Source organism: Phyllostomus hastatus, unplaced genomic scaffold (genome assembly GCF_019186645.2).
Source record: "Phyllostomus hastatus isolate PE091 unplaced genomic scaffold, TTU_PhHast_1.1 phas_scaffold_60, whole genome shotgun sequence".
Taxonomy (NCBI): Eukaryota; Metazoa; Chordata; class Mammalia; order Chiroptera; family Phyllostomidae; genus Phyllostomus; species Phyllostomus hastatus.
The window spans coordinates 307,100-332,336 of NW_025334038.1; the positions used below are offsets into that span (position 1 = coordinate 307,100).

The following is a 25,237-nucleotide window of genomic DNA, read 5'->3' on the forward strand; positions in this document are numbered from 1 at the left end:
AATTAAAAAAAAAAAAAAAAACAACCAGATCAGACAGAAAATCGAACTCTGTGGAAGTCAGACAACCAAAGAGTTAAAGAAGACATATTCATCCAGACCAGTCAGTAGGAGGGGCGGAGACAGGCAGCCCAGCAGAGTGGACTCCTAGCAAGGCAGCCCGTGGCGGACAAAGCCAGGCACCAGATTGTGGAACGGGTGCAGCGCACTAGGCAGCTGGTGGACCAGGTGGCCCAACATTCCTGCCCAGCTAAACCAGAAGAAACTGCGGAGCGAGGAAGACCACACAACCCACAGTCCCAGTACAGGGAAATAAAGCCTAAAACCACTGATTGAAAACACTGGTGAGGTGAGGGTTGAGGCGGCAGCGGGAGAAACTCACAGCCTCACAGGAGAGTTCATTGGAGAGACCCACAGGTCCTAGAATGTACACAAACCCACCCACATGGGAATCAGCACCAGAAGGGTCCAATTTGCTTGTGGGAAGCAGGGGAAGTGACTGAAATCTGGCAGAGAGTATAGCAAGTGCAATTGCTCTCAGACGCCCTCCCCACATGCAGCGTCACTACGCAAGACATGAGTTACCCCACCCTGGTGAATACGTAAGGCTCCGCCCCTTACTACAAAACTGGTGAGTCAAGACAACAACAACAAAAAATATGGCCCAAATGAAAGAACAGATCAAAGCTCCAGAAAAATACAACTAAGTGATGAGGAGATGGCCAACCTATCAGATGCACAGTTCAAAACACTAGTAATCAGGATATTCACAGGATTGGTTGAATTTGGTAGCAAATTAGATGAAAAAATGAAGGCTACCCTAAGTGAAATAAAGGAAAATGTACAGGGAACCAATAGTGATGGGAAGGAAACTGGGACTCAGATCAATGGAGTGGACCAGAAGGAAGGAAGAAGTATACAATCAGAAAAGAATGAAGAAACAAGAATTCAAAAAAATGAGGAGAGGCTTAGGAACCTCCAGGACATCTTTAAATGTTCCAACATCCGAATTATAGGGGTACCAGAAGGAGAAGAGAAAGAGCAACAAGTGGAAAAGTTATTTGAATAATAAAGGAGTACTTGCCCAATCTGGCAAAGAAAATAGACTTCCAGGAAGTCCAGGAAGCTCAGAGAGTCCCAAAGAAGTTGGACCCAAGGAGGAACACACCAAGGCACATCACAATTACATTACCCAAGGTAAAAATGATGGAGAGAATCCTAAAAGCAGCAAGACAAAAGGAGAGAGTTACCTACAAAGGAGTTCCCATCAGGCTGTCAGCTGATTTCTCCAAAGAGACCTTGCAGGCAAGAAGGGGCTGTAAAGAAGTATTCCAAGTCAGGAAAGGCAAGGACCTACATCCAAGATTGCTCTATCCAGCAAAGCTTTCATTTAGAATGGCAGGGCAGATAAAGTGCTTCTCAGATAAGGTCAAGTTAAAGGAGTTCATCATCACCAAGCCCTTATTTTATGAAATGTTAAAGGGACTTATCTAAGAAAAGAAGATAAAGAAAAAAACATGTATAGTAAAATGACAGCAAACTCACAATCATTAACAATCACACCTAAAACAAAAACAAAAGTAAACTAAGCAAACAACTAGAACAGGAACAGACCCACAGAAATGGAGATCACATGGAGGGTTAGCAACAGAGGAGTGGGAGGAGGAGAGAGGAGGAAAAGGCACAGAGAATAAGTAGCATACAGAATAGGTACAAAATAGAAAGGGGGAGGGTAAGAATAATATAGAAAATGTAGAAGCCAAAGAACTTATATGTATGACCCATGGATATGAACTAAAGTGGGGGAATGTGGGTGGGAGGGGGTGTACAGAGTGGAGGGGAGTGAAGGGGTAAATGGGATAACTGTAATAGCACAATCAATAAAATATATATTTAGAAAACCTAATAGTTTACCTTAATAACTACACTATCATCATCTACCTACCATTTTACAATATTTATAAAAGGCTTTAAATACCTTATCTAACTTGACTTCTACAACCCTATGAGGTAACAGATTAGAAAAGTTCAGTTTTATCAACTTGCTCAAACACAAGATAGATAGATAGATATAAATATATATATATCTTTATATAAATATGTACATACATGCATATATGGGTATATATATTTTATGTATAAAATATACATATATACATATATATGCCTATGGGCTTCTGACATCATGTGACCTTTTGTAGTCCAAAAATTTAGGTAGAATTTCAAAACATACACAAAAAGGATGAAAATGGCAATAAGAGCTAATTTTTATTGATTTAATACCTGCCAAACTGTTCTTGGCACTACTTTTTGTGTACTACCTAACTTTATTTAGGTAGTACAAATCAAATTAATTTTTCAAATCCTGCAATGTATTTCTCCATGCCAACTTAAAGACTGTGACTTTTAAATTCTAGCAGAAACAGAAGTCTACCAAATTACTTTATTTCTGAAAAATCTAAAGTGATTTTTAAGCATCCCTTGAGAGAGTCTTCTTCTCATTTGTCCCATTAGAATTAGTAATACCTATCTCTAAAAGTTATGAGGATTTGCAATAATGTGTGTAAGAGACTATTTTCTATCTCTGTATTTTACTATTCATGTGCCTCAAAGAAGTGAAATTCATAATGTATTTGACTTTTTGTGACTGGCTTACTTCACTTACATAGCAAAATGACCTCAAGGTTCATCTATCTTATCCTTTGTATCAGAATTTCATTCCATTTTAAGGCCGAATATCCCATTTTATGTATATACTACATTTTGTTTATCTGTTCACCTGTTGATGGACATTTGGGTTGTTTCCACCTTTTAGCCATTGTGACTAATGCTGCTATGAACATGGATGTACAAATATCTGCTTGAGCCCCCAATTTTAATTTTTGAGATATATAAACTGAAGTGGAATTGTTGAATCCTATGCTGATACTCTATTTAATTTTTTTGAGGAACCTTCATAGTGTTCCTCATAAGTCCTTAGTATAAGCCCTTTTCACAGCTTTTTAAAAATCCTCACACAAGGACATGTTTCCATTGATTTCAGAGGAATGAAAGACAGACATCAATGTGAGAAAGAAACATCAATTGGTTGCCTCCCATACACGCCCCTATCAGAGATTGAACCTGCAACCTAGGCATGTGCCCTGACTGGAATTCAAACCGGGCAAACTTTTGGTGCATGGAACAATGCTCCAACCAACTGAGCTGCATAGCCAGGGCTTTAACAACTTTTTAATAACTATTTTTATTCAATTTCTCCCACAAGAATTTTAACCCAAAATAAAAATATTTATTATTTAAAATATTTTGATTATCTACCGTAATCCCCTAAAATAATATAAATTAAAATGCAAACTTTCTAGTATCCTAAAGAACTAGATGTTAAAATTCCTTCTAGATTATCATTCAACAGTAGTACATGGTTGATCAAAACAACATAAATGTATTATGCATTTTATAAATAGTAAACAAGAAAAGTAAACTTTCAATGGAATTGATCTTTAAATGAAATAAATAGGGCTATGTGTTTTTCTCCAATTCATGTAGTTGTGAATGAATAGTCTATAAATAGGTAGGTAGGTAGATAGATAGAATTGCTAAGAAACTAAATTCACAATAATTATCCCCTGGAGACTTCCCCCATAATTCTTTACAAGAAGTAATGTGGAAGCCTAGCAAACTCTCAGTGTAGAGTTCCACCTGACATCCTCACTGCCTTCATTAATCCCACTGGTCCCTTGACCTGCCCTAAGGCATGGGTTAGGCTTCAGCACTGCCTTCAGTTATGGGGTTTTTTTTAAGAGTATATTTATTTATTTTTAGAGAGAGGAAGGGAGGGAGAAAGAGAGGGAGAGAAACATCAATGTGTGGTTGCCTCTTGTGCACCCTCTATTGGGGACCTGGCTGACAACCCAGGCATGTGCCCTGACTGGGAATCAAACCAGCGACCCTTTGGTTTGCAGGCCGGCACTCAATCCACTGAGCCAAACTAGTTGGGGCCAGTTATCCTTCTTATAGCAGCTGCAGCCCAGTCCCAAACCCCCTATCCGGCTCATAGAGGCTCTGAATTCACCAACAGCTTTTCAGCGTGGTGTGTACATAACCTGAAAGTGTGTAAGGTTAACACTCCAGGGACAAACTTTGAACAGTGAAAGACAGGATATGGTTACAAACCCACAGATAAATTCCTTGCCCTTTCTCTCCCTGACTATTCCAAGAAAAATAGTTCTATGCAATCTTTCCAGAAATGCAGAAATGTCCCACATAACTGAGCAACCAACAGGTTTCTTGTAAGACTGTAACCAGTGTAATAGTGCACAATGTTGTATTTGCTTTCTGTCCCTTGCTGCCTGGCTTCCATTTGTCCCTTACTCTCTCTCAATGACCACAGATTCACCCACCTGCCCAAATAAAATGTTAGCACCTAATCTTTGTTTTAGACTTTGGCTTCTTGAGAATTCAGTCTAAGACATTCATGAAGGTAAATGGAAGGAATGGAAGGAGTTCTCTTAAAGGAATTTCACTCAATATCTTAAATTCCTTGCTAGATATTGTCCAAACTTACAGTGATTTCTCATCCAAATTTGTTTTTAATAATTATTAGTGGGCATTTAACATAGGTTTTCCACCAATGCTTTTGCTTCTGCGAGCAAAGAATTAGATACCAACATACAAAAACCAACTTACAAAATGTTGTTTTATCAGCCATTAGATTATCCACTTTCCCAACACTTACACCAATATTTCAAATTATTTCTTTGTCTAGCAGCCTAAAATTTTAAGCACTCAATGACAATGCACCAAGCAATGCATCATAGTAAAATTTGAAAGGATTAGAGATTTTACTTTCTTTTGTAAATTAAAAGAAAGTCCATAGCTCAGGCAACCTTATTTGGTGAAAAATGGGATTTGTGTCATATCCACCAAGGTCATCAGTTAAGCATCTGTTCTTTCCTATCCCCATCAGTTCCCCCTTGGTCATTGGCTAATTTCATGTTGGCCATATGTTGAATCCACAAACTAATCATATCTGTGTTATTGCTGGTCTCACTGAGTGGCTGATGTGGCAAAGTCCCATACATTCCTTTATGATTTAATACCTTAATTGTTGTTAACTACACCAACATGAGGCTTTGCATAATAAGTTTTAGGTACTGAGAAGCTATGAAGAACCAGAGAAATTGCAAAGCAGAAGAAAAAACTTAACACTTCACTGTTCCCTAGTCCAAAGAAAAAGCAAAATAAAAGAAGCAAAGAGCTTGTTACTCTTTTACCATCCTTTTACGTACAACCTGCCTATATAATTGTATTCAAAGTAAGTTTCTTGCAGAGAGGATATAGTTGGGTCATGTCTTTTTTAAAATTCATTGACCAATTTCTGTCTTTTATGCATATGTTTAGGTTATTTACACTTAATGTAATTGTTGATATGTTAGTGCTTAAGTCTTCCATTTCCATTTTGCTTTCTGTTTGTTCTCTGCTCTTCATTTCTGTTTTCTTTTTCCTTCCTTCTTATGAATTTTTAAATAATTTCACTTTATTTATAGTGTTTTTAATATATCTCTTTGTATAGCTTTTTAGTGGTTACTCTAGGTATTGCACTATACACATACATACACACACAGCTTATCACTGTCTACTGTGTACTGGTATCATTTTACCAATTCAAGTAAGGTATGGAAATCTTACTTTCCTATCTCTTTATTCACCCCACCCCATTTATAATATAACTGTTAAGTATTTCCTCTACCAACAATTCTCACCACATCAGTCAGTATTATCATTTTGATTCAATAATCAAACATAATTTAGAAAATTCAGTGGAAGGAAAGTCTGTTGAATTTACCATATTTTTGCTTACCATATTCTTCCTTCGACATGTCCAAGTTTTTCTTTCTTTCTTTCTTTTTTTTTTTTGCTTAGAGAATTTTATCACCTTTCTTTTACAGTAGGTCTTATAGAAACAAATTCTCATAGTTTTCTTTAATCTAAAATATCTTGATCCTCCCTTCATCCCTGAAGTATATTTTCACTGGGTATAGGATTCTGAATTTATAGTTCTTTCTTTTTTCAGGCTTTGAAATGTATTGTGCCCCTTCCTTCTGCCTTCACGGTTTCTGATTAGAAGCCTTCTATCATTCTAATGGTTTTTCCTCTATAAGTAAGGTATTATTTTTCCCCTGGCTGCTTTCCAGATTTTTTTCTTTGTTTTAATTTTTATAAGTTTAATTATAATGTGCTTCTCTATGGATTTCTTTTACTTTCCTTTGGGGATTTGCTCACCTTTTAAATCTGCAAGTTTATGTCTCTTGCCAAATTTTAGGAGTTTTTAGACATTATTTAAGTACTTTTTTAGGCCTGCCTTCTTTTTTTTATATTTTATTGATTATGCTATTACAGTTGTCCCATTCCCCCCCCTTTAGTCCCCTCCACCCTGCACACCCTTTCCCACCCACATTCCCCCCCTTTAATTCATGTCCATGTGTCATAAGTTCTTTAGCTTCTATATTTCCCATATTATGCCTGTCCTCCCCCTGTCTATTTTCTACCTACTGTCTATGCTTCTTATTCTCCATACCTTTTCCCCCTCTCTCCTCCTCCCACTCCACTGTTGCTAACCCTCCATGTGATCTCCATTTCTGTGGTTCTGTTCCTGTTCTAGTTGATTGCTTAGTTTGTTTTTGTTTTTGTTTTAGGTGTGGTTGTCAATAATTGTGAGTTTGCTGTAATTTTACTGTTCATATTCTTTATCTTCTTTTTCCTACATAAGTCCCTTTAACATTTCATATAATAAGGGCTTAGTGATAATAAACTCCTTTGACTTGATCTTATCTGAGAAGCACTTTATCTGCCCTGCCATTCTAAATGAAAGCTTTGCTGGGTAGAGCAATCTTGGATGTAGGTCCTTGCCTTTCCTGACTTGGAATACTTCTTTACAGCCCCTTCTTGCCTGCAAGGTCTCTTTTGAGAAATCAGCTGACAGCCTGATGGGAACTCCTTTGTAGGTAACTCTCTCCTTTTGTCTTGCTGCTTTTAGGATTCTCTCCATCATTTTCACCTTGGGTAATGTAATTGTGATGTGCCTTGGTGTGTTCCTCCTTGGGTCCAACTTCTTTGGGACTCTCTGAGTTTCCTGGACTTCCTGGAAGTCTATTTTCTTTGCCAGATTGGGCAAGTTCTCCTTTATTATTTGTTCAAATAACTTTTCCACTTGTTGCTCTCCCTCTTCTCTTTCTGGTACCCCTATAATTTGGATGTTAGAATGTTTAAAGATGTCCTGGAGGTTCCTAAGCCTCTCCTCATTTTTTTTTTGAATTCTTGTTTCTTCATTCTTTTCTGATTGTATACTTTTTCCTTCCTTCTGGTCCACTCCATTGATGTGAGGCCCAGCTTTCTTTTCATCACTATTGGTTCTGTGTGCATTTTCCTTTATTTCACTTAGGGTAGCCTTCATTTTTTCATCTAATTTGTGACCAAAATCGACCAATTCTGTGAGCATCCTGATCACCAGTGCTTTGAACTGTGCATCTGATAGGTTGGCTATCTCTCAGCCGCTTAAAAGTATGGATTGAGCCCTGGCTGGCATAGCTCAGTGGATTGAGCATGGGCTGCGAACCAAAGTGTCGCAGGTTCGATTCCCAGTCAGGGTACATGCCTGGGTTGCAGGCCATGACCCCCAGCAACCGCACATTGATGTTTCTTTCTCTCTCTCTTTCTCCCTCCATTCCCTCTCTGAAAATAAATAAATAAAATCTTTTTTTTAAAAAAAGTATGGATTGTGAGGCTTTCACTTCTGTTTGAGCCATCTTTTTTGTTTGTTTGTTTTTACCCCCTTTGGTCTGGTCTTGCCTGTTAGGTATGAGGGGTGGAGCCTTAGGTGTTCACCAGGGCAGGGCATCCCAGTTGCTGGGTTGTGGCGCTGTATGTGGGGGCAGGGTCCAAGAGGGAACAATGGCACTTGCTCTACTTTCTGTGGACTTCAGTCCCCTCTGCCGTTTCCCCCAAGCAAAGTAGACCTTTCTGGTGCTGATTCCCATGTGGGTGGGCTTGTGCACCCTGTGGGTCTTTCCAAGAAACTCTCCTGTGAGGCTAGGAATCTCTCCCTGTACTTCAATCCCCACAGGTGTTTTCAATCAGTGCCCCAAGGCTCTGTTTCCCAGCGCTGGGATCCTGAGTTGCGCATAGTGCCTTGCTTCACTATCACTACCTCACTGGGTCTGCCTGTTGCCACCCCTCGGCCAGGGTTTGCCAGCCACCGCTTGCGTGCCCAGGGTCCGCCTGATGCGGTCTACTCACCTGGTCCCAACACTCTTTGTGCCGCTTGACCCCTCTCTGCCCGGCTTCCCAACTCCACCCCTCCTACCAGTCTGGATGAACATGTCTATTTTAATTGTTTGCTTGTCTGACTTCCATACAGTTCAATTTTCTGTCAGTGCTGGTTGTTATTCTATTTCTAAATTATTGTTGTCCCTATCTTGGTTGTGCGGGGAGGCACAATGTGTTTACCTATGCTTCCATCTTGGCCAGAAGGCAGGCCTGCCCTCTTGCTTCTCTCCAGGGACTTCAGTGACAATAATGTTAGATATTTTGTTATCCCACAGCTTCATGAGGCTCTGCTCATTTTTTATAGTCTATTTCTCTCTGTTTTCTGAATTGGTAATTTTAATTTTCCTGTTTTCTGGTTCACTGATTCTTACCTCTTCTCCAGTCTGACCAACCACCCCAGTTTTCATTTCAGATTTTGTATTTTTAATTCTAAAATTTCCATTTTATTTCTTTTATATTTTTTTATTTTATTGCTAAAAAATTTCTATTTCTTTGCTGAGTCTATTTCTTTCATTCATTTTAATTATGTTCATGATTGCTTATTGAAGAATTTTTAGCATGGCTGCTTTAAATCTTTGCCAGATAATTCTCTTTGTTATCTTGCTTTTGGCATCTATTGGTTATCTTCTTCACTCAGTTGACATCTTCCCAGTTCTTGGTATGATGAGTAATATTTTATTGAAAACTGAACATTTTAAATTATATCATGAGACTCTAGGTTTTATTTAAACTTTCTATTTTACCAGCTTTCTTTTCTGACACTGCCCCAGCAGAGAAAGGGTGATACTGCCTTGTTGCTGCTAGATGGGGTAGAAGAGCTGGTTATTCACTTAGCTTCCATTGATACCCAAAGGTAGGGGCTCCTCATTATTGCTGAATGAAAGTGAGAGTCCAGTGTCTCCCTCCACAGAGGGTGGTTTGAGTGATCTTGACTGGGCTGAGCAGTAATTCTGTAGTTGATGTTAGCTGAAATGGGCTGAAATAAACTGGACAACTTTGCTGTACTTGGCAGGGTTTGCTTGTGTGACTCAGGGTCAGCTAGTGTTAGGCTACTGTAGGCTGGTCCAGCTGGTGTCCAGCTATGTCCCTTCTCTCTCTTCCTCCTTCTGGGAACAGCAGGAAAGCCCAACAGTGGCTTTTCATGGCAATTACAGAGGCATAATCAAGCCACCAGAGAGCAATTACAGTGGTCCTTCCTTGTCCATGGTGGATATATCTTCCAAGATTCTCAGTGGATGCCTAAAATAGCCGATAGTACCAAACTTTATATATATTATGGTTTTTTTCTGTACATATGTACTATGATAAAGTTTAATTTATAAATTATGCACAGTAAGAGAGTAACAATGACTAATAAAATAGAACAATTATAATGTACTTTAATAAAAGTTATATGAATACAGTCTCTCTCTCTAAAAATACCTTATTGCATTGTACCTTCTTCCTTTTCTCCTCCTTCTCCTTTTCCTTTTCCCTGCTCTTCCCCTTGTTGTTGTTATTGTTGTTGTTGTTGTTCTTCTTCTTCTCTTCTTCTTCCCTTATTTCCTCCTTCTCTTCCTTCCTCTCCTCCTCCTTCTTCTTTCCCTTCATCTTATTCTTCTCCTCCTCCTTCTCCTCCTTCACCTCCTCCACTGCTTCCTCTTCCACCTCCTTTTCTCCCCCTCCTTCTTCTTCTTATGATGATGATGTGATATTATAAAATGCCAAACCTATTCCAGAATCTGTGTAACCATCCCATACTTGCAGTAAATGTCTTGGTGTCACTCATTTCAAGGATCCCTTGCTGAAGTCTTTCTTAAATTCAATGCTTTCTGGTTCAACGTGTTGCCATCAGTTGGACCATGTTTTCTGTTCATGTCTTCCATCCACAAATTTAATACCTTTTCCATCATAACTAAGCACTTACCATGCCATAACTTTTGCTGCTTGAGGTATAACAGCAAAACTAACACAAATTTCTTTTTCCCTCTTCACAATTTCACAGATTTTTTTTCTTAGCAACCTCAGCACATGATATTTTTTTCTTTCTTTATAAGTCAAAAACTTTTACCTTTTCACTTAAATGAAGCACTTTATGGCTTCTCTCGGCATATCCAAATCACCAGCATCACTACTATACTTAACTGGTTATGTAATTGCTCAAATAGAAGCTCAGTGAAATTATAATTCTTAAATTGTGTTTTATAAATGCAGTTTATTTTGAAATGCATCCCCTGAGTCATTGTTTCCTTTCCTTCTGTTTTCAGACAGTGTAAGGGTTGGATTCCAATTTTTGCTATTTACCAAGTCCCCATAACATGAACAGCAGTAGGAGTTTCACATGAGCAATCTTGTCAGTGGTTACATTTGGAACTCAAAGTTCATTTCTAGAGACCAGTGGCTGAATTGACGCCAGTGATAGGACTAACATGTTTACCCAATAATTTTTCTTTAAACCTTCAGATTGCTCTCACTGTGCTTATGTGAAATCCGAGCCCCATTCCCTGGTGCCTATGGTCCTGCCTGAGCCAGGCCCCTCTGCCTCAGGCTTCCAGTGCTCCAGGCCCTGGGCCAAACCCACTCTTCCTGCTCTGTCCACACAGGTCCTTCAGCCCAAAACACTTCCGCCTACTCTGAGTCTCACTCTTACTCGACCCCAGGCTTTAAATGTTATTTCCTTGGAGAAACTCTCACTCACTTCCCATTTGAAGTCATTGCTCCTGTTCCTCTTTCTCATCCCACCTTTCAACTTGCCATTAAGGGCACTTACTTCAACATACAATTGTACAGTTCTTGATGTGATTATTTGTTGACTGTGCACATTCATCATACAGCTCGTTTTTATTTTCTCTATCTGGTGTTTCTGGAGGAGAGACTGGGGATGCTTAAGGTATTTGGAGGGGCAATTCTTCCTTGTTCAATGTATTATTCAGATTATTCCTTGATGATAGTGCTTAGCAAACAAACTCCAAATCTCAGTGCTCACTACAAACACTGATATCCACTCATGGGTCTGGGTTGGCTATGTTTAGTCAGACTCAGCTCTGCTCCCTTCTCTCACATTTGGTGCTCATTCAAGGACCCAGGCAGAAGGAGCAATGGCTGCCTGAGTACATTCTACTTCTGATGGATGACACAAGAGAATGAGAAGAACAGAGGATTCTTCTTAATACCTCCATCTAGAAATAGCACATTCTCATTTCTTCCCACTTTCATCTGGTCAAAGAAAATCACATGGCCTAAAGTCAATGGGTGAGGAGCTTGGCTGAATCTACAGGAAAGGACAGCAAAGAGGAAAATAAAGAATAAACAGTGGAGAAATAATTGGATGAAAACGCTGGACTGTCCCACCCAGTACAGGATGTTCAGTATCTACAAAAGGTGGGTACTAAATATTGGTGGTACCACCAAGTCAGTGTAGAAACCCCAACTGCCCCCAACATTTCCAAATGCTCCTAAGGGGTCTAAATCACTCCTACCCCACCCCACTGAGAACCCTTCTCAATGCCTGGCAGACACTCAGTAAATATGTGGTGAATGAATTAACTTTGCCAGATTGCCCTCCAGTATAGTTGTAACAATTTATGCACTGTTTTAAGGTGTAAATGTCTTTTTAAATAATTTTAAAAATCCTCACCTGTGGATATGTTTTAATTGATTTGAGAAAGAGATAAAGAGAAGCATCAAAGTGAGAGAGGAACATTGATCGGTTGCCTCCTGTACACACCCCGACCAAGGACCAAAACCATAACCTAGTCGTGTGCCCTGACAGGGGAACCTCACTTAATTTTTCAATGCATGTTTGAATTATTTTTTAATGTATATTGAAATTTCTTTTGGGAATTCTCTATGATTTTTGCACATCTTATTAAATATTTTACCTTTCTCTGTTTTTAAAAAAGATTTTATTTGTTTACTTGTAGAAAGAGGGGAAGAGAGAAAGAGAGGGAGAGAAATATCAATATGAGAGAGAAACATTGATTGGTGTCCTCTCATTCTGACCAGGGACTGAACTTGCATCCCAGGCATGTGCCCTGACCAGGAATTGAACTGACAAACCCTTTGCTTTGTGGGATGATGCCAAACCAACTGAGCCACACCAGTCAGACCTTCTATCTTTCTCTTATTCATTTCTAGTAACTTTTGTCATTAAAAAGTAACATTTTCTCATTTTTATAGTTTTTAAAAATGATTTGAAACACAGACATTGTTAATGTGATTTTATTTGTCAAATGGACATACCATGTTTATTATCCAGTCAGTCCCTTGTCAATAAGCTATTTTGGTTGGTTTCAATTATTTCTATTTAAATAGCATTGCAATGAAAGCCTTTGTAAGCCTTTATTGGGCTTTAAGATTATTTCTTTTGATGAGCTCTGGGGTTTTTTTTAGCAGAATTTTATGGTTTTATTAACACAAATACAGTCTGTACACAAGCTGTCTATTCATTTTCTCCACCTCGCATCCTGGCATTGGGATTGGTGACCCTAAGGGCCAGCTGGGCTGCACTGTTCACACTGGCTTTCCAGCTCTTCAAGGAGGAGATATTGTGAGAAGTCTCACCACAGTGACATTTGTTACACATCAGCAGCACTTTCAAGCTCCTTGATGTTGCAGACAGGGAAGTTCTAAAAGCCACTGGGCAACATGAACTTTGTTTTCTTGTTGATTCCATGATCGATGTTGGGCATCAAGATCTGGCCCTAGAATCTTCAATACCCTATTGTCAACACCTCTGGGTTTCTGCCAGTTCTGCTTAATATTGGTCTGACTGGTACCAGATGAACTTCTTAGTCTTCTCTTTGATGATCTTGGGTTTCATGAGGGGTCTGAGGGAAGCCACTGTACCCAGTAGAAGATGGTTGCCACCTCTCTAAGCAGCACCCGGGAAGAGAATGTTAGGTCCTATTCTTAAAGTTCTTGACATATTCTGCCAAATCACTCTCCAGAGAGATTAAACTAATTTCCACACCCTTGTCCACCAGCTTGGCTGCACTCTTCCCAATGTGAATATTAGCACTGCAGACATTCTGGGCTTATACAAGGATGGAATTATACCTCTTTTAATAACGCAGAAAATTATATAATGGATGGTGTACTTCTGCAAGGTTTCTTGGAGGGCAAAAAGGGGTGGAAACAAAAGACTAGTTGGGAGGTGTGGCTTGCAGTCTGAGAACAGGGGTTAGAAAGTCAGAGTAAAGAAAGAGAAAAAGCAATGAGCCTCAGGCTGCATCTCATTTGTACCTGCAGGATTTTAATTATAGAGATGATAGAGTGACAACATGAAAAGGCCAATGTCATTAAAAGAAGAGTTTATCACTTACATTTCTCAGGAGGATGGGGCACCCTGTGCCATGCATGGCTGCCTGGGAAAAGCACCAGGTTTGGTCAGAAAGCAGAAGCAGGAGTGAGAGGAAGGCAAGGCAGAGACTTTATTGGGGTTTCAATAAGACAAAGATAGAAAATTTCCAATGATCACGTAGTCATCAATGTTTAGTTTGTCAGGGGACACTTATTGAGGATGCACTGTTGAGGCTATTAACAGAGATGAGTTTCTCTCCCCTTCTTTCCCTGGAATTATCCCTTTCAGATCCATCCTCAGAAGCCCTGTGCCTGAGCAGATCTGAACAGGCTGACTCCAATAGCTTGACGCCCTATCAGGGGTGGCATGTTTGGATGCCTCCACAGGAACCAGGCAGAGTGGTAGGAAGGGAGGAGAACAGAAGAAGGGAAAGGTGGGCAAGGCTAAGTAGGCACCTTGGCCCCTCCCAATGCCCACCTTATGTCCTTTTTCCTGCCAGCCCTCGGGTTTACCCTACAGAGTCCTCTTCTCCTAAGGCCCAGCTCCTGAACATTCAGCACACCCTCTCTCACCTGCTGCCCACCCCGTTCTACTGCTCACCCTACTTCATATCCCAGCCACCAGTCCTTACCATGTTAGGCCCTCCCAGCAGGTGCACCACCCTATAGGTGATGATGGTGGTAGCATGGAACGATATGCCATTGTTCTGTCCCAATGAAGGTGTGGCATGGTGAGGTCAGTGGAGAAAAGGGAAGGAAAAAATATTCAGTGAGCACACTCAACAGTCCACTCAGGGGAGTGTGGAAGTGCCTGGAGGTATTTTGGTTATTTCAATGACTGGTGGTTAAGAGCTGGGGGACAGGGTACCAAACTAGTATGCGTGGGACAGTCCAGCTGAGTAAAGAACTGTCACACCCAAGGTGTGAGTAGCCTCCCACCTCTACATGTCAAAAAACAAAGAAGGAAGGGAAAGAAGGAGGCAGAGAAGGAAGGAAAGGAAAGAAGGAAAAAGAAGGAAAAGGGAAAGTAAGGACAAACACACATGGCACTAGCTGGGCATGAAGAAGACCAGATGTTATTCTGAATATTAGTCATGTTGCTGCTGCCACTAAAGAGCACAACCTCACCCAAATTCTTCTTTACAGATGTGAAACCTGAGGCCCAGTGAGGAGGAGGATTTCCCGTAGGCACATAGCAGGGGTTTTACAGATTTCTGGACACTCTGACCAGGATACCATATCAACCCCTGTGACCACCTGCCAAGTTCCCAGAGATATCCTCAGGCCCAGGGCAGCAGAGGCACAGGGGAATGAGATATTACCCTGCAGGGTCAGAGCATGCATCACTGGAAGTTATTGGAAGTCACTGTCAACTAAGAGTTACCATAGCTTATAAGGGTAAAAAAACAAAAACAAAAACGCAGGTTCAGTCTGGACTGCAGTGAGGATCTGGAGTTAGACTCTGCCTGTTCCCATTAACAGCTGCCTTCTATTGTCTGGTGAAGGACCAAGGAAAGAGTGCCTGGCATTCTTTGTGAATATCCAGGAGCTTTTCCAGCACCTAGACCTAGCATGTCAAGACAGGAACATGGCAGCGTTTTCCTCAGAAAACCATTTCAGACTGCACCAATCATGGAGATCATATTGGTTTCCTAGGGCTGCCATTATAAGTTACTAACCCTGCAAAGGCCCAAAACAGTAGTGGAATGCAGGGGAGAAGGTGGAGCAAAGGGGACAGTGTCAACTGTGATGTCCTAAGAGTTTCTCACCTGAGAGGTCTGAGCTGAGGGAGAGGAGATATTTGATATCAGAGTTTAAACACCTGGAAAATGCTTCTATTTGCTAACACCTGAACAACTCTCCCCAAGATTTCATCCTGGGGGTCTTACTCACACCCAGGTGACTGGCTAGTGCCACATGTGTTTGTCCATATTTTCCCTTTTCCTCCTTTTTCCTTCTTTCATTCTTTCCTTCCTTCTCTGCTTCCCTCCCTCCCTTCCTTCTTTGTGTTTTGACATGTAGAGGTGGGAGACTACCCACACCTTGGGTGGGACAGTTCTTCACTCAGCTGGACTGTGTCCCACACATACTAGTATGGTACCCCATTTAATAAGAGCCTATAAAAAGGAGGAGTCCTGAGAAAGAAAACAAATGCTCTCTGCTTGCACTCTCCTGACAATTCAACCTTTTCATGAAAACACAGTTGTAAGAAAACATTTAAGAAAAAAGAGCTGACCCAGCTACAGAGTCATAGAAGGCTAGCCCTGAGGAGTGAGTGTTGAATTGAGCTGAAGGAAACGAGACGGAGACCAAAGCAAGCATGGGAGGCAAGTGCCTCCCAGAGGAAGCAAGCTGGCCCTCATCTGTACAATCTCTCCTATGCCACTCTACCCTGCAGACTCACCTCCACTCTTCCCTCTCATACACCTAGGCACCAGCCAAACTTGGCCCTCACTTGTTCCAGAACACTTGTTGCCATTATCCCCCAGACCAGCTCTGCTGGTCTATTCCTGTAGCCTCCCTCTCCCTGCTTCCTCTGCAATCCACTCTTCCACCCTTACTAGAGGGATATCCCTTACTAGTTTATCCCTTACTAAAGGGATAAACATCCCCAGCCTTCCTTAAGACCCTCACATGCTGCCTATAAGCACGTGGGCTTCCAGGTCTTCCTGTGCTGCTCCTTCCAGCCTTCAGGTTTCAGCTCAAATTGCACTTCCTCCGTGAGGCCCTCTTGAGTCACCCAGTGTACCTCTTTCCCACGGGGCTCTTACATCTCTCCATAGTACCAATCCCACCTTCAAACGTCTTTTATGCAGCCCTTCTCCCAGTCTGGAAATTTTCTAAAGGAAAGCAGCACAGAACACACAGTAAGGGCTCACAAAACATGTGAGTGAAAAAAGGAAAGAGAATTAAAGAATGGTTAGCAAGACTTCAAGATCACAGATGTTATTTTGGAGTTTATTTTTTTAAAACGCCCTCCTACCCGTCTCCAAATTGGCTGAATACAAAGTAGGCGCGAAGAAGTTACCAAGGCCACTTTAGACAAATGGCAGGTAGGAGAGGGAGGCCAAGAAACCCTTCAACCGCAGGAGGCGTCCGCGCCGCGCCCCTCCTGGGCTCCGCTACGCCCCGCCCCTCCTGGGTTCCGCCACGCCCCCACGCCCTTTGCCCCGCCTCTGCGCCCAGCGCCTTTGCCGCCTCCGCTTCCGCTTTAGAGGAGCTAAGGCTCGTAGTTTCCGGTATTACCACGTGGAACTCCAGTTTGGATTTTTTCGGCATGGCGGTTTTTGCAGGCCCAGCCAAGCCGCTTCTGTCCCTGAACCCGCAGGAGGAGGCGAAGTTTCACAAGGAAGTGGCTCAGGTTCGCCGGCGCGCAACTAAGGTGAGCGGCGTCCGTGGGCGGACTGCTGAAGGAGGTGGCTGGCGGGGTCTGGGGAGTCTCCGGGACCGCGTGGAGTTCAGTGCGATTCCTTCTCCGCGCGCGCCTCGGTCTCCTCACGCCTCTGCTACCTCCAGAGTCTCCCAGGGCGGCCAGCAACCTCACGAACTTGGAGCCGAGGTTCCCAGACGAGGAGGTCTAAGCTAACCGGGAAATGATGGGTTTTGCCGGGTTAAGGGTCCTGTGATGAGTTAGGGTCCTCCTATGGAACTAAAGGACATGAGGGAAGAGGAGAAAAAGACAGCTGAATGCTCGGAATGGTTTTCTCCTACAGCAGATTAACCCTAGACTGCAGCTGTCAAGCTTCCGCCTTGCCCCCGTTGTTTGCCCGATTAATGATTTGGGGGTTCTTAGAAGACATTATTTGTCAAGTTTATTTACTGGATAGGGCCCCTGGCATCCAAGTTATATTTGCCTTGGTTTTTAACATGAAATAACACGTTTGGAAAACTTAAAAAGTTCTTGTTAAGGCAGGCGTGTGATGACTTAGATGGTGAAAGGTTTGTCGGCACTGTGAAGGTTAACAGTTGTCTGGAAATTGTTGGATTGGGTGGGTGCGAATAAACGGTCTCCATGCAAAAATGAAGGGTATGTTTATGTGGAGATCTGGCCAGATAATTTAAAATAATATGTTAGAGATTTACTTCCTTAGCCATTGCGTCAACATATAGTAATTGGGCACTGAGATTGTGCTGGCGCTAAGAAGCCAACCTGCTTGACCACTGTCTTGGTGGGAGACATTAAACAACTAATCCTTTAGTTACTGCCTTAGTAAGTGGAAATATGGGGTAGGTTCGTCATTTCTTGTTTTGGACTAAGCTAGGATTTTGGAGGTTTTGTTGCAATGTGATTTTTTTTTAATTAAAAAAGTATTTTCCTGGTTTTTATGTCTTCAGCAACAGAAGCAAGAAAAAGAAAAACTTACTCCTGGAGTACTTTATGTGGGCCACCTCCCTCCAGCACTTTATGAAACCCAGATCCGAGCATATTTCTCGCAGTTTGGCACTGTTACGAGATTCAGACTGTCCAGAAGTAAAAAAGTAAGATTTTTGTATTGAAGTAGGTTATTTGTTTCATCTCTCAAAAGTAACGGCATCCTTCACGGTGTAGAGAGTGTGTTCACATGTTATTGCTTATCACACTTCTTACCAGAAAAGGAGGACATGGATGAGGTTTAGAACCTGAAAACAACCACAAAAACAAAATCAGTGTTAGTGTAAATTTTATTTTGCTATTAAATAAAGTTGTTACCCCAGATCCTCAAATTAAATTGACAGTTTTGGTAAATGAATCATATTTGTCCTGTGGCTACCAAGTCAGCTGTATATGAACTTAAGTTTCGGGAACAGGTTCTTACATCTTGTATTGATTAGCCTTTGGTGTATGCATCCCTGTAATAGCAAAAGTACATATAGTGAATTGTTAAGAATAGGGACACTGGAGCCAGGCTGCCTATGTTCAAGGCCTGGCCTTTTTGGATTACTAGGTGTATGACCTTAGACAAATTGTATCCCCTCCATGCTTTAGTTTTCTGATTTGTTGTAAAATGTGAATAAAACAGCATCAACTTCCTAGGAGTATCTTTCCAAAGATTAAATGAGGTAATAAATATAAGGTTCTTAGAACAATGCCTGATACAGTAAACACTGTGTATGTGTGTTATTGTTATGTCATCCTACCTCATAATTACAAAAAGTTTATATGGTTTGTTTCAGTAATAGAGAAATGGCTCACTTTTTTTCTTACCATACACATACAATTTTATTGGTTGTAATCATAGAAACCTCTCTTTATTGGAATTTCTGTTTTTCGTGATGCAATTTTTCCACAATTTTTCATTTGAGTTACAACAGATCAGAGTTAAATTTTACATTTGATTTGGTATATGAGGGGGTTAGGTATACATCCATTATCCACCAGTTGTCCTAAAATTGCAGAGACTAAGTTTTGTCAAAGCAGCATTTCAACCTTAAAAGAGATTTTTTAAACGATTTTATTTATATTTAGAGAAGATAGGAAGGGAGGAGAAACAGAGGGAGAGAAACATCAATTCATCACCTCTCGTACATGCCCCAACCTGGGACGAAAACTGAAATGCAGTTATGTGCCCTGACTGGGAATCAAACAGTTTGATTTGCAGGATGACACCCAACCAACTGAGCCACACAGGTCAGGGCTAAAGAGGATTTTAAATATAAAATAACCTGATATCTTATCCTAACCAAAATACACATTTTCTGTGTATTCCTCCCCCTTTTTTTTTTTCACTTACCTATTTGTAATGGTTTCTTTAAACATCCTGATGTCTACTTAGAGAATGATTTAGTGACTTTTTAGGTTTCCACCATTTCCTTTTATCAGTTTTGAACTTGATCTCACTTCAGATCTTCATTCTTTCCAGAATAGATTTTAGATATACTTGAGGTCCCTTTTGTACCCTTTCCCAGTCTTCTGTACTTCTCTTCCTCCCATGCCCAGGAAATTACTATTCATGAACTCATTGTTTTTCATTGCTGTATGTGTTTTTACAATCTTGACTACATGTATCAGCATAGGTTGTATAGTATTATTCTATCATTCTGCAACATTCTGCAGATTGTTATTCAACAATCTGTTTCAAGCTTTAACTCCAGTACATTCATTGGCATTGCTGTGATCATATTCAAGTTAATCTACCTTCCTGTTGAACATTAGGTTTGTACAATATTTCACTCTAACAGGTGAAACTTTTGGGAACATTCTTTGCTCAGGTATGGGCAACTTTCTCTCGAGTAGTATGTTTCAGACTAAGTTTTATAGCAGAAATCAGCACACATATACATGTATGTAAACATAAATGAAAGTCATATGAGACACTACTTTTCAGTTGGTACTTTTCAGTTTAAAAATACCTTTTTGGCCCTGGCTGGTGTAGCTCAGTGGATTGACCGAGGGCCTGTGAACCAAAGGGTCTCCCATTCGATTCCCAGTCAGGGCTCATGCCTGGGTTGCAGGCCAGGTCCCCAGTGAGGGGTGCTTGAGAGGCAACCACACATTGATGTTTCTCTCCCTCCCTTTCTCCTTCCCTTCCTCTTTCTCTAAAAATAAATACAATTTAAAAAATAAATAAAAATACCTTTTTGACCTACTAAATTGATTTTGTTGAGTGTCATTGTGTGTTTATTAGCTATTGGAATTATCTTTTCTGTGAATTGCCTAAAGTATCTTGCCCTTTTTATTGCCTTTTTCTAAAACGTCTCTGCCTTTTGTGAGATAATTTATAAAGGTTTTTTGTAATATGCTGTAATATAATCATTGTTTCCCCCAGCTTTGTTTTTAAAATTTTTCAATTCTACAGAGAAATAGAAGGAATAATAATAATACAGTGAACATCCCTACCTTCTTCTGAGTTCACCTGTTATAACATCCTGACATACTGGCTTCATGTCTCCATAGCTATAAAAATATACACACTTTTTTGTTTTGCTGAACCTTTTGAAGAGAGTAGCAGTCATAATACTTTAAATACTTCATCATAAATCTACTAGAAATCAGGTCATTCTTCAGAACCTCAGTATAATAGTCTAGCATGTATTTTCCATCTTCAAATATTCTCTAGATGTGAGTTGAAGTTGGAATTAAAGGTGCTGTAATGTTATTCACTAATAAGGCTAGAGTGTGCATTATTTAACCACAATTTAGGAGTTTAATGATGCATTAGAGTTTAATTGTAGTTTTGTGTTGGATTTTTTAATTACAGACTGGAAATAGTAAAGGCTATGCCTTTGTGGAGTTTGAATCTGAAGATGTTGCCAAGATAGTTGCTGAAACAATGAATAATTACCTTTTTGGTGAAAGACTCTTAAAGTGTAAGTATTGTTATTTTACCTTAGGGTTGCCTGGCTGCCTACTGCTGATGGGTGATTGTGGTGTGAAGGACAATTTCTTAGCTACTTGGACATCCCACTTGATTTCTGGGATTAAGTGCTTTTTTCAGACAGACTTTGCTTAGAATTTTAAATCTTCCAGAGTAAGAGCTGTTTTTATCTTGAGGTGGAATTAGGACAAGTAACTTTAGGAGTCTATAGGAAGAGCAACTAACCCACCTTAATAGGATGTGGAAGGCTTCCCTGAGGAAGTATCCTTTAAATCAAAATCTGAAGATAGAGAAGAGAGCCAGATTTGGGGGAAGAGAGTAAAGACTGAGATCCTGGCCAAGGGGACAGCAAATGGCAGGACTAGAAGTGACCAACAGTATTTGCCTATGAGGGAATGTGAGGAGAATAGCAAGACGGGGAGAAAGAAACAATAGATAAGAGGAGTTTGGGTCATTTGAAATCTTTATAAATCTGGAAGTTTGGCACGTATATCCTGAGGACAGTGGAAAACCATATAGATTCTAGATAGAATAACATTAAAGGTAAGGAATTACATTTCAGAGCCAGTCTAAATGACTTGGCTGAAGCTCTTCTGCAAGAGAAGCCTTACGGAGTAAGGAATGACAACACCAGATTAGAAAATCATCCCACAGAAAGTAGAGCCGACTTTATATTCCAGAGCACACCTGTGTGGATCCCAGTGCCCTTCAGAGCAGAGTTAGGTTTCTAAGTTAAGTTTCAGAGCTTGTGGTGGAGTGTGACATCCCAGGTACTTAAGTCACACACATCTGATCAAGTAGCTCATGAGGCTGCCTAAGTAGCATCTCTTTATCTTAGTTCCTATTGCTATGACAGAATCCCAGTAGCCTTATTGAAGTCATGAGTTCATGCACACATTAAAAATGGTTCTTGCCAGAAGAAAATGGGCTGGGTAGATGAACTAAAAGGTGTTGGGACTACATGTGCAGGGTCAGTGCTGCACTGTACTTCGCCCACTTGGTTGAAAACTTTTCCTTTTTACTGACAGGTCATTTTATGCCACCTGAGAAAGTACATGAGGAACTTTTCAGAGAGTGGCATATTCCGTTTAAGAAGCCATCATATCCAGCAGTGAAAAGGTATAATCAGAATAGGACACTTCTTCAAAAGCTGCGGATGGAGGAGCGATTCAAAAAAAAAGAAAAATTACTCAGGAAGAGATTAGCTAAGAAAGGAATTGATTATAACTTTCCTTCATTGGTAAATATTCCTTCATGAAATATATTTTGTGGTTTTTCTTGTGGGTGGGCTTTGTACCTCACTAGTTGCACCATGATTATGATTTCATGTATAAAGGATCTAGCCCTGTGTTTACCACATACTAGGTTTGACTACATTTTTAAAACATTGCATTGTATGCCAGGGCATGTCCAGTTACCTACATTGTGTAGAAGAGGAAATTCCAGAAAGGGATTAGCTGATTTGCAAATTTTCATATTTTTAAATTGAAGTTAAACCACTAACCAAAACCTCAACGCTTGTTGGTTGCTATTAAAAGTGTCATTACCAGAATTAAATGGTGTTTAGTATTACACATTATCAGTAACCCCAAGACTATAAATTGACCATCCTTTTTATGCCATTCTAATTAAAAATTGTTTTCATTTTTTTTTAATTGGAAATATTCTTAAAATGTATATCAGATTTTACCAGTAAGTATCATCTCTGAATTAAAAGAGGAGTTGAACTATAGCAAACCTACTTAATGAAAATAAGTTTGAACAGATTTTTGTACAGCTTTTATATCCTTGCTTGTTTTATTCTGTCCTCCCTCTTTGAGACTAAAGAGAGCTGTGTGTCTTTTACTAGAAAACAAAAATGCAGGTCATTAGGGTGTGGCTAGTATAGGCGAAGATCATATTTCTTGTCTTGACTAAATCTTGAGGATACTTTAGATCTTTCATACACCCTTTCTCAGCTAATTTGTTGTAAGAGGTGGCATCTATTCCTAGAGTAACTAACTAGAAGACTGAGTTATCCTCTTTTGGCTCAATTCTAGGTTGTTAAGTCTTTGCCTAAATCCCAAACATAGTCTTTACCAGGATGTGTTTAAAAAGCATGATGTCTCAGTCTGTGGATCTAGTACTTTCATGGACCATTTAGGAGGTGGTACACTGAAGCGGAATTCTACAGGCCAGCTCCAGGCTTTAGCCCCACTTCAAATTCTATAGCTTCTGCCCATTCTTCAGGCCCCTTTGCTAGTTTTTGCCTTTTACTTAAGATCATTCACTGTATTTGCAGATACTGCTTTTTTAAGTTGAAATGCTCTGTCTCTTAGGAAGGATCTGCTGATAATATGTATAAGGATCTTATGCTAAGTTAAAAATGTAAATATGTGTTATTGCCAGTTTATAACTTCTGTATGTTCAGTTAAGATTTTACATAAAAAGGGGAAAAGCAATGCTTCAAACACTGATCTTTGTAAATCCACAAATAGCCAGGTAAAATTTTTCTTTATATTATATACCAGCTATTAGAGAAAGATGAATGGGAAAATACATCCTACTGCTGTAACTGGTAAATATGTAAATTGATGAAGTTTCTTAAAATTTATTGAAGGTTTTACCTAGGAAGAAGGAAAAAAAGGTTTCAGCCACACCTGACACTCTTCAGAAGACTGTGAGCAGCCAGGTAAAATTGTCCTCAATATTTTGGGAAAAGCAATTTCTGCTACTGTCACTTTGTTAAATTTCAAATTGAATCTTGTGACTATAGCAGATACAGTGAGCTTACCAGCTAAAGTTATCATTGAGTTTATTATTGCAGTTTTTACCTTTTAAGCAAAGTGACTCATCAGAAAGGAGAAAGGAGGCCACTGTTTTTATAAGTGTAAGATCAGTGTTTTCTACTGCATACCTTATAATAGGGCATATTATATTACAATTAATTATGAATTTTCATACTGCGTTTGATAAGTACCTAAGCTCTTTATTATGTGCAAATACATCACTGAAAGAAGGAAATAGGCCACAACTAGTAACACAGCACAACTTGTAAAAATAGAGGGGAGATTTTTGTGGGGGGAGAAGGGAAAGTTGCTCCTCATATCTTCCCATATTTATGTATTATAATTTTTTATTTGTTGAATCCAGGACCCCACACCAGTTTGTACACCAACATTTTTGGAGAAACGAAAATCTGAAGTGGCTGAAATGAATGATAATGAAGATAATGAAATAGTTTTCAAACAGCCCTTATCTGGCATAAAAGAAGAAACACAAGAAACTAAAACACCTACACGTTCAAGGAAAAAAAGATGAAGAAAAAGCCATCAGTGATTCTGAATATATCATGTATACATTTGGAAAATGTGATTTTATGGTGAGGGCTGGATATTTTGTTTTGTTTTGTTTTTGCATTTAAATAGATAAAGTAGAGTGCAGCTTTCAACAAGATTAGAAGAAACACTGTTGGTTCATGTCCATAAGGGAAGTAATCAGTAATTGTGGCTTGCCCGCCCTAGCTGAAATATAGGAGTGCACACACCATCTTACCATAGCCAAGCTTATGGTGCCTCTGTCCCAGTTTCTTCTAGTTTCCTTTGCAGATTTCATCGCTGTCTCTAGTGACTCCCTGGATGGAAGGGTCACTATTAACTGCAAGTTTAGGTACTGAACTGCAGTGTTTGTTGTTAGCACCAAATAAAATAAAACCTTGCTTAATTAACTACATGGTTTTCTATGTTAGGCTGTGCACATTTAACTAATAAGGGTACTTTAGACTTCAATATGAGATGGTTGACACTGAAAGTTAAATTATGGAGAGCGAGAAGGCAGTTCATCTATTAACACAGATTCATTTATGTATATTTGCTCATTTACTAATGTTAAATTAGTTTTTGGTATATTAGCATGAGTTACCAACTACCATTTTATATCAGTATCATCAATGTGAAGTTCTATTTGTGGTTCAAACTGACCAGCAAATGAGCTTTATTTGTATACAGGTGGGACTTGGGTGTCTTGAAGCAAAGTGGGTTTTCACCTCAAATATTTTTAAGTTTCTGATGCTTGTGAAATGTGCTTTTGAATTAGCTAATCCAGATTCATTAAAAACTGCCATAAAAAAAAACCCTGCTGCCAAACATTTTTTTATCCAATATTTGTTAAATCTTTAATATGATAGTAATTAAGTTGGCTGCATTTGTGCTATAAGAGTTTAGCTGCGGTAGAGACCATATATGGTACTCATTGCTAAGTGCAGCTGGATACACTACAAATGGCATGGACATGGTTTTAGTGTGATGTACTTTGTGTGCCATGTGTATTACGGTGCTGTCAAGTTTATGTGCTTTTATTAC

General features: G+C 39.9%; 1 protein-coding gene across 1 annotated transcript; it reads left to right on the top strand.

Annotated features, from left to right (window-relative positions):
* The first annotated feature begins 16,810 nt into the window (after window positions 1-16,810).
* On the top strand, window positions 16,811-25,008 carry NIFK (nucleolar protein interacting with the FHA domain of MKI67). Its single transcript, XM_045826000.1, has 6 exons — window positions 16,811-16,984; window positions 17,938-18,081; window positions 20,781-20,889; window positions 21,926-22,137; window positions 23,497-23,568; window positions 24,030-25,008. Exons 1-6 carry the CDS (start codon window positions 16,880-16,882, stop codon window positions 24,195-24,197), a joined length of 810 nt encoding a protein of 269 aa, XP_045681956.1. The 5' UTR covers window positions 16,811-16,879; the 3' UTR covers window positions 24,198-25,008.
* The last annotated feature ends 229 nt before the right edge of the window (window positions 25,009-25,237 follow it).

What these genes read in the sequence shown, in the direction of transcription:
- NIFK (XM_045826000.1), top strand. Translation starts at nt 16,880, where the DNA reads ATGGCGGTTTTTGCAGGCCCAGCCAAGCCGCTTCTGTCCCTGAACCCG. An exon ending in TTCGCCGGCGCGCAACTAAG is followed by an intron (nt 16,985 to 17,937) that starts GTGAGCGGCGTC and finishes TTATGTCTTCAG; the next exon opens with CAACAGAAGCAAGAAAAAGA. An exon ending in TGGTGAAAGACTCTTAAAGT is followed by an intron (nt 20,890 to 21,925) that starts GTAAGTATTGTT and finishes TTTTACTGACAG; the next exon opens with GTCATTTTATGCCACCTGAG.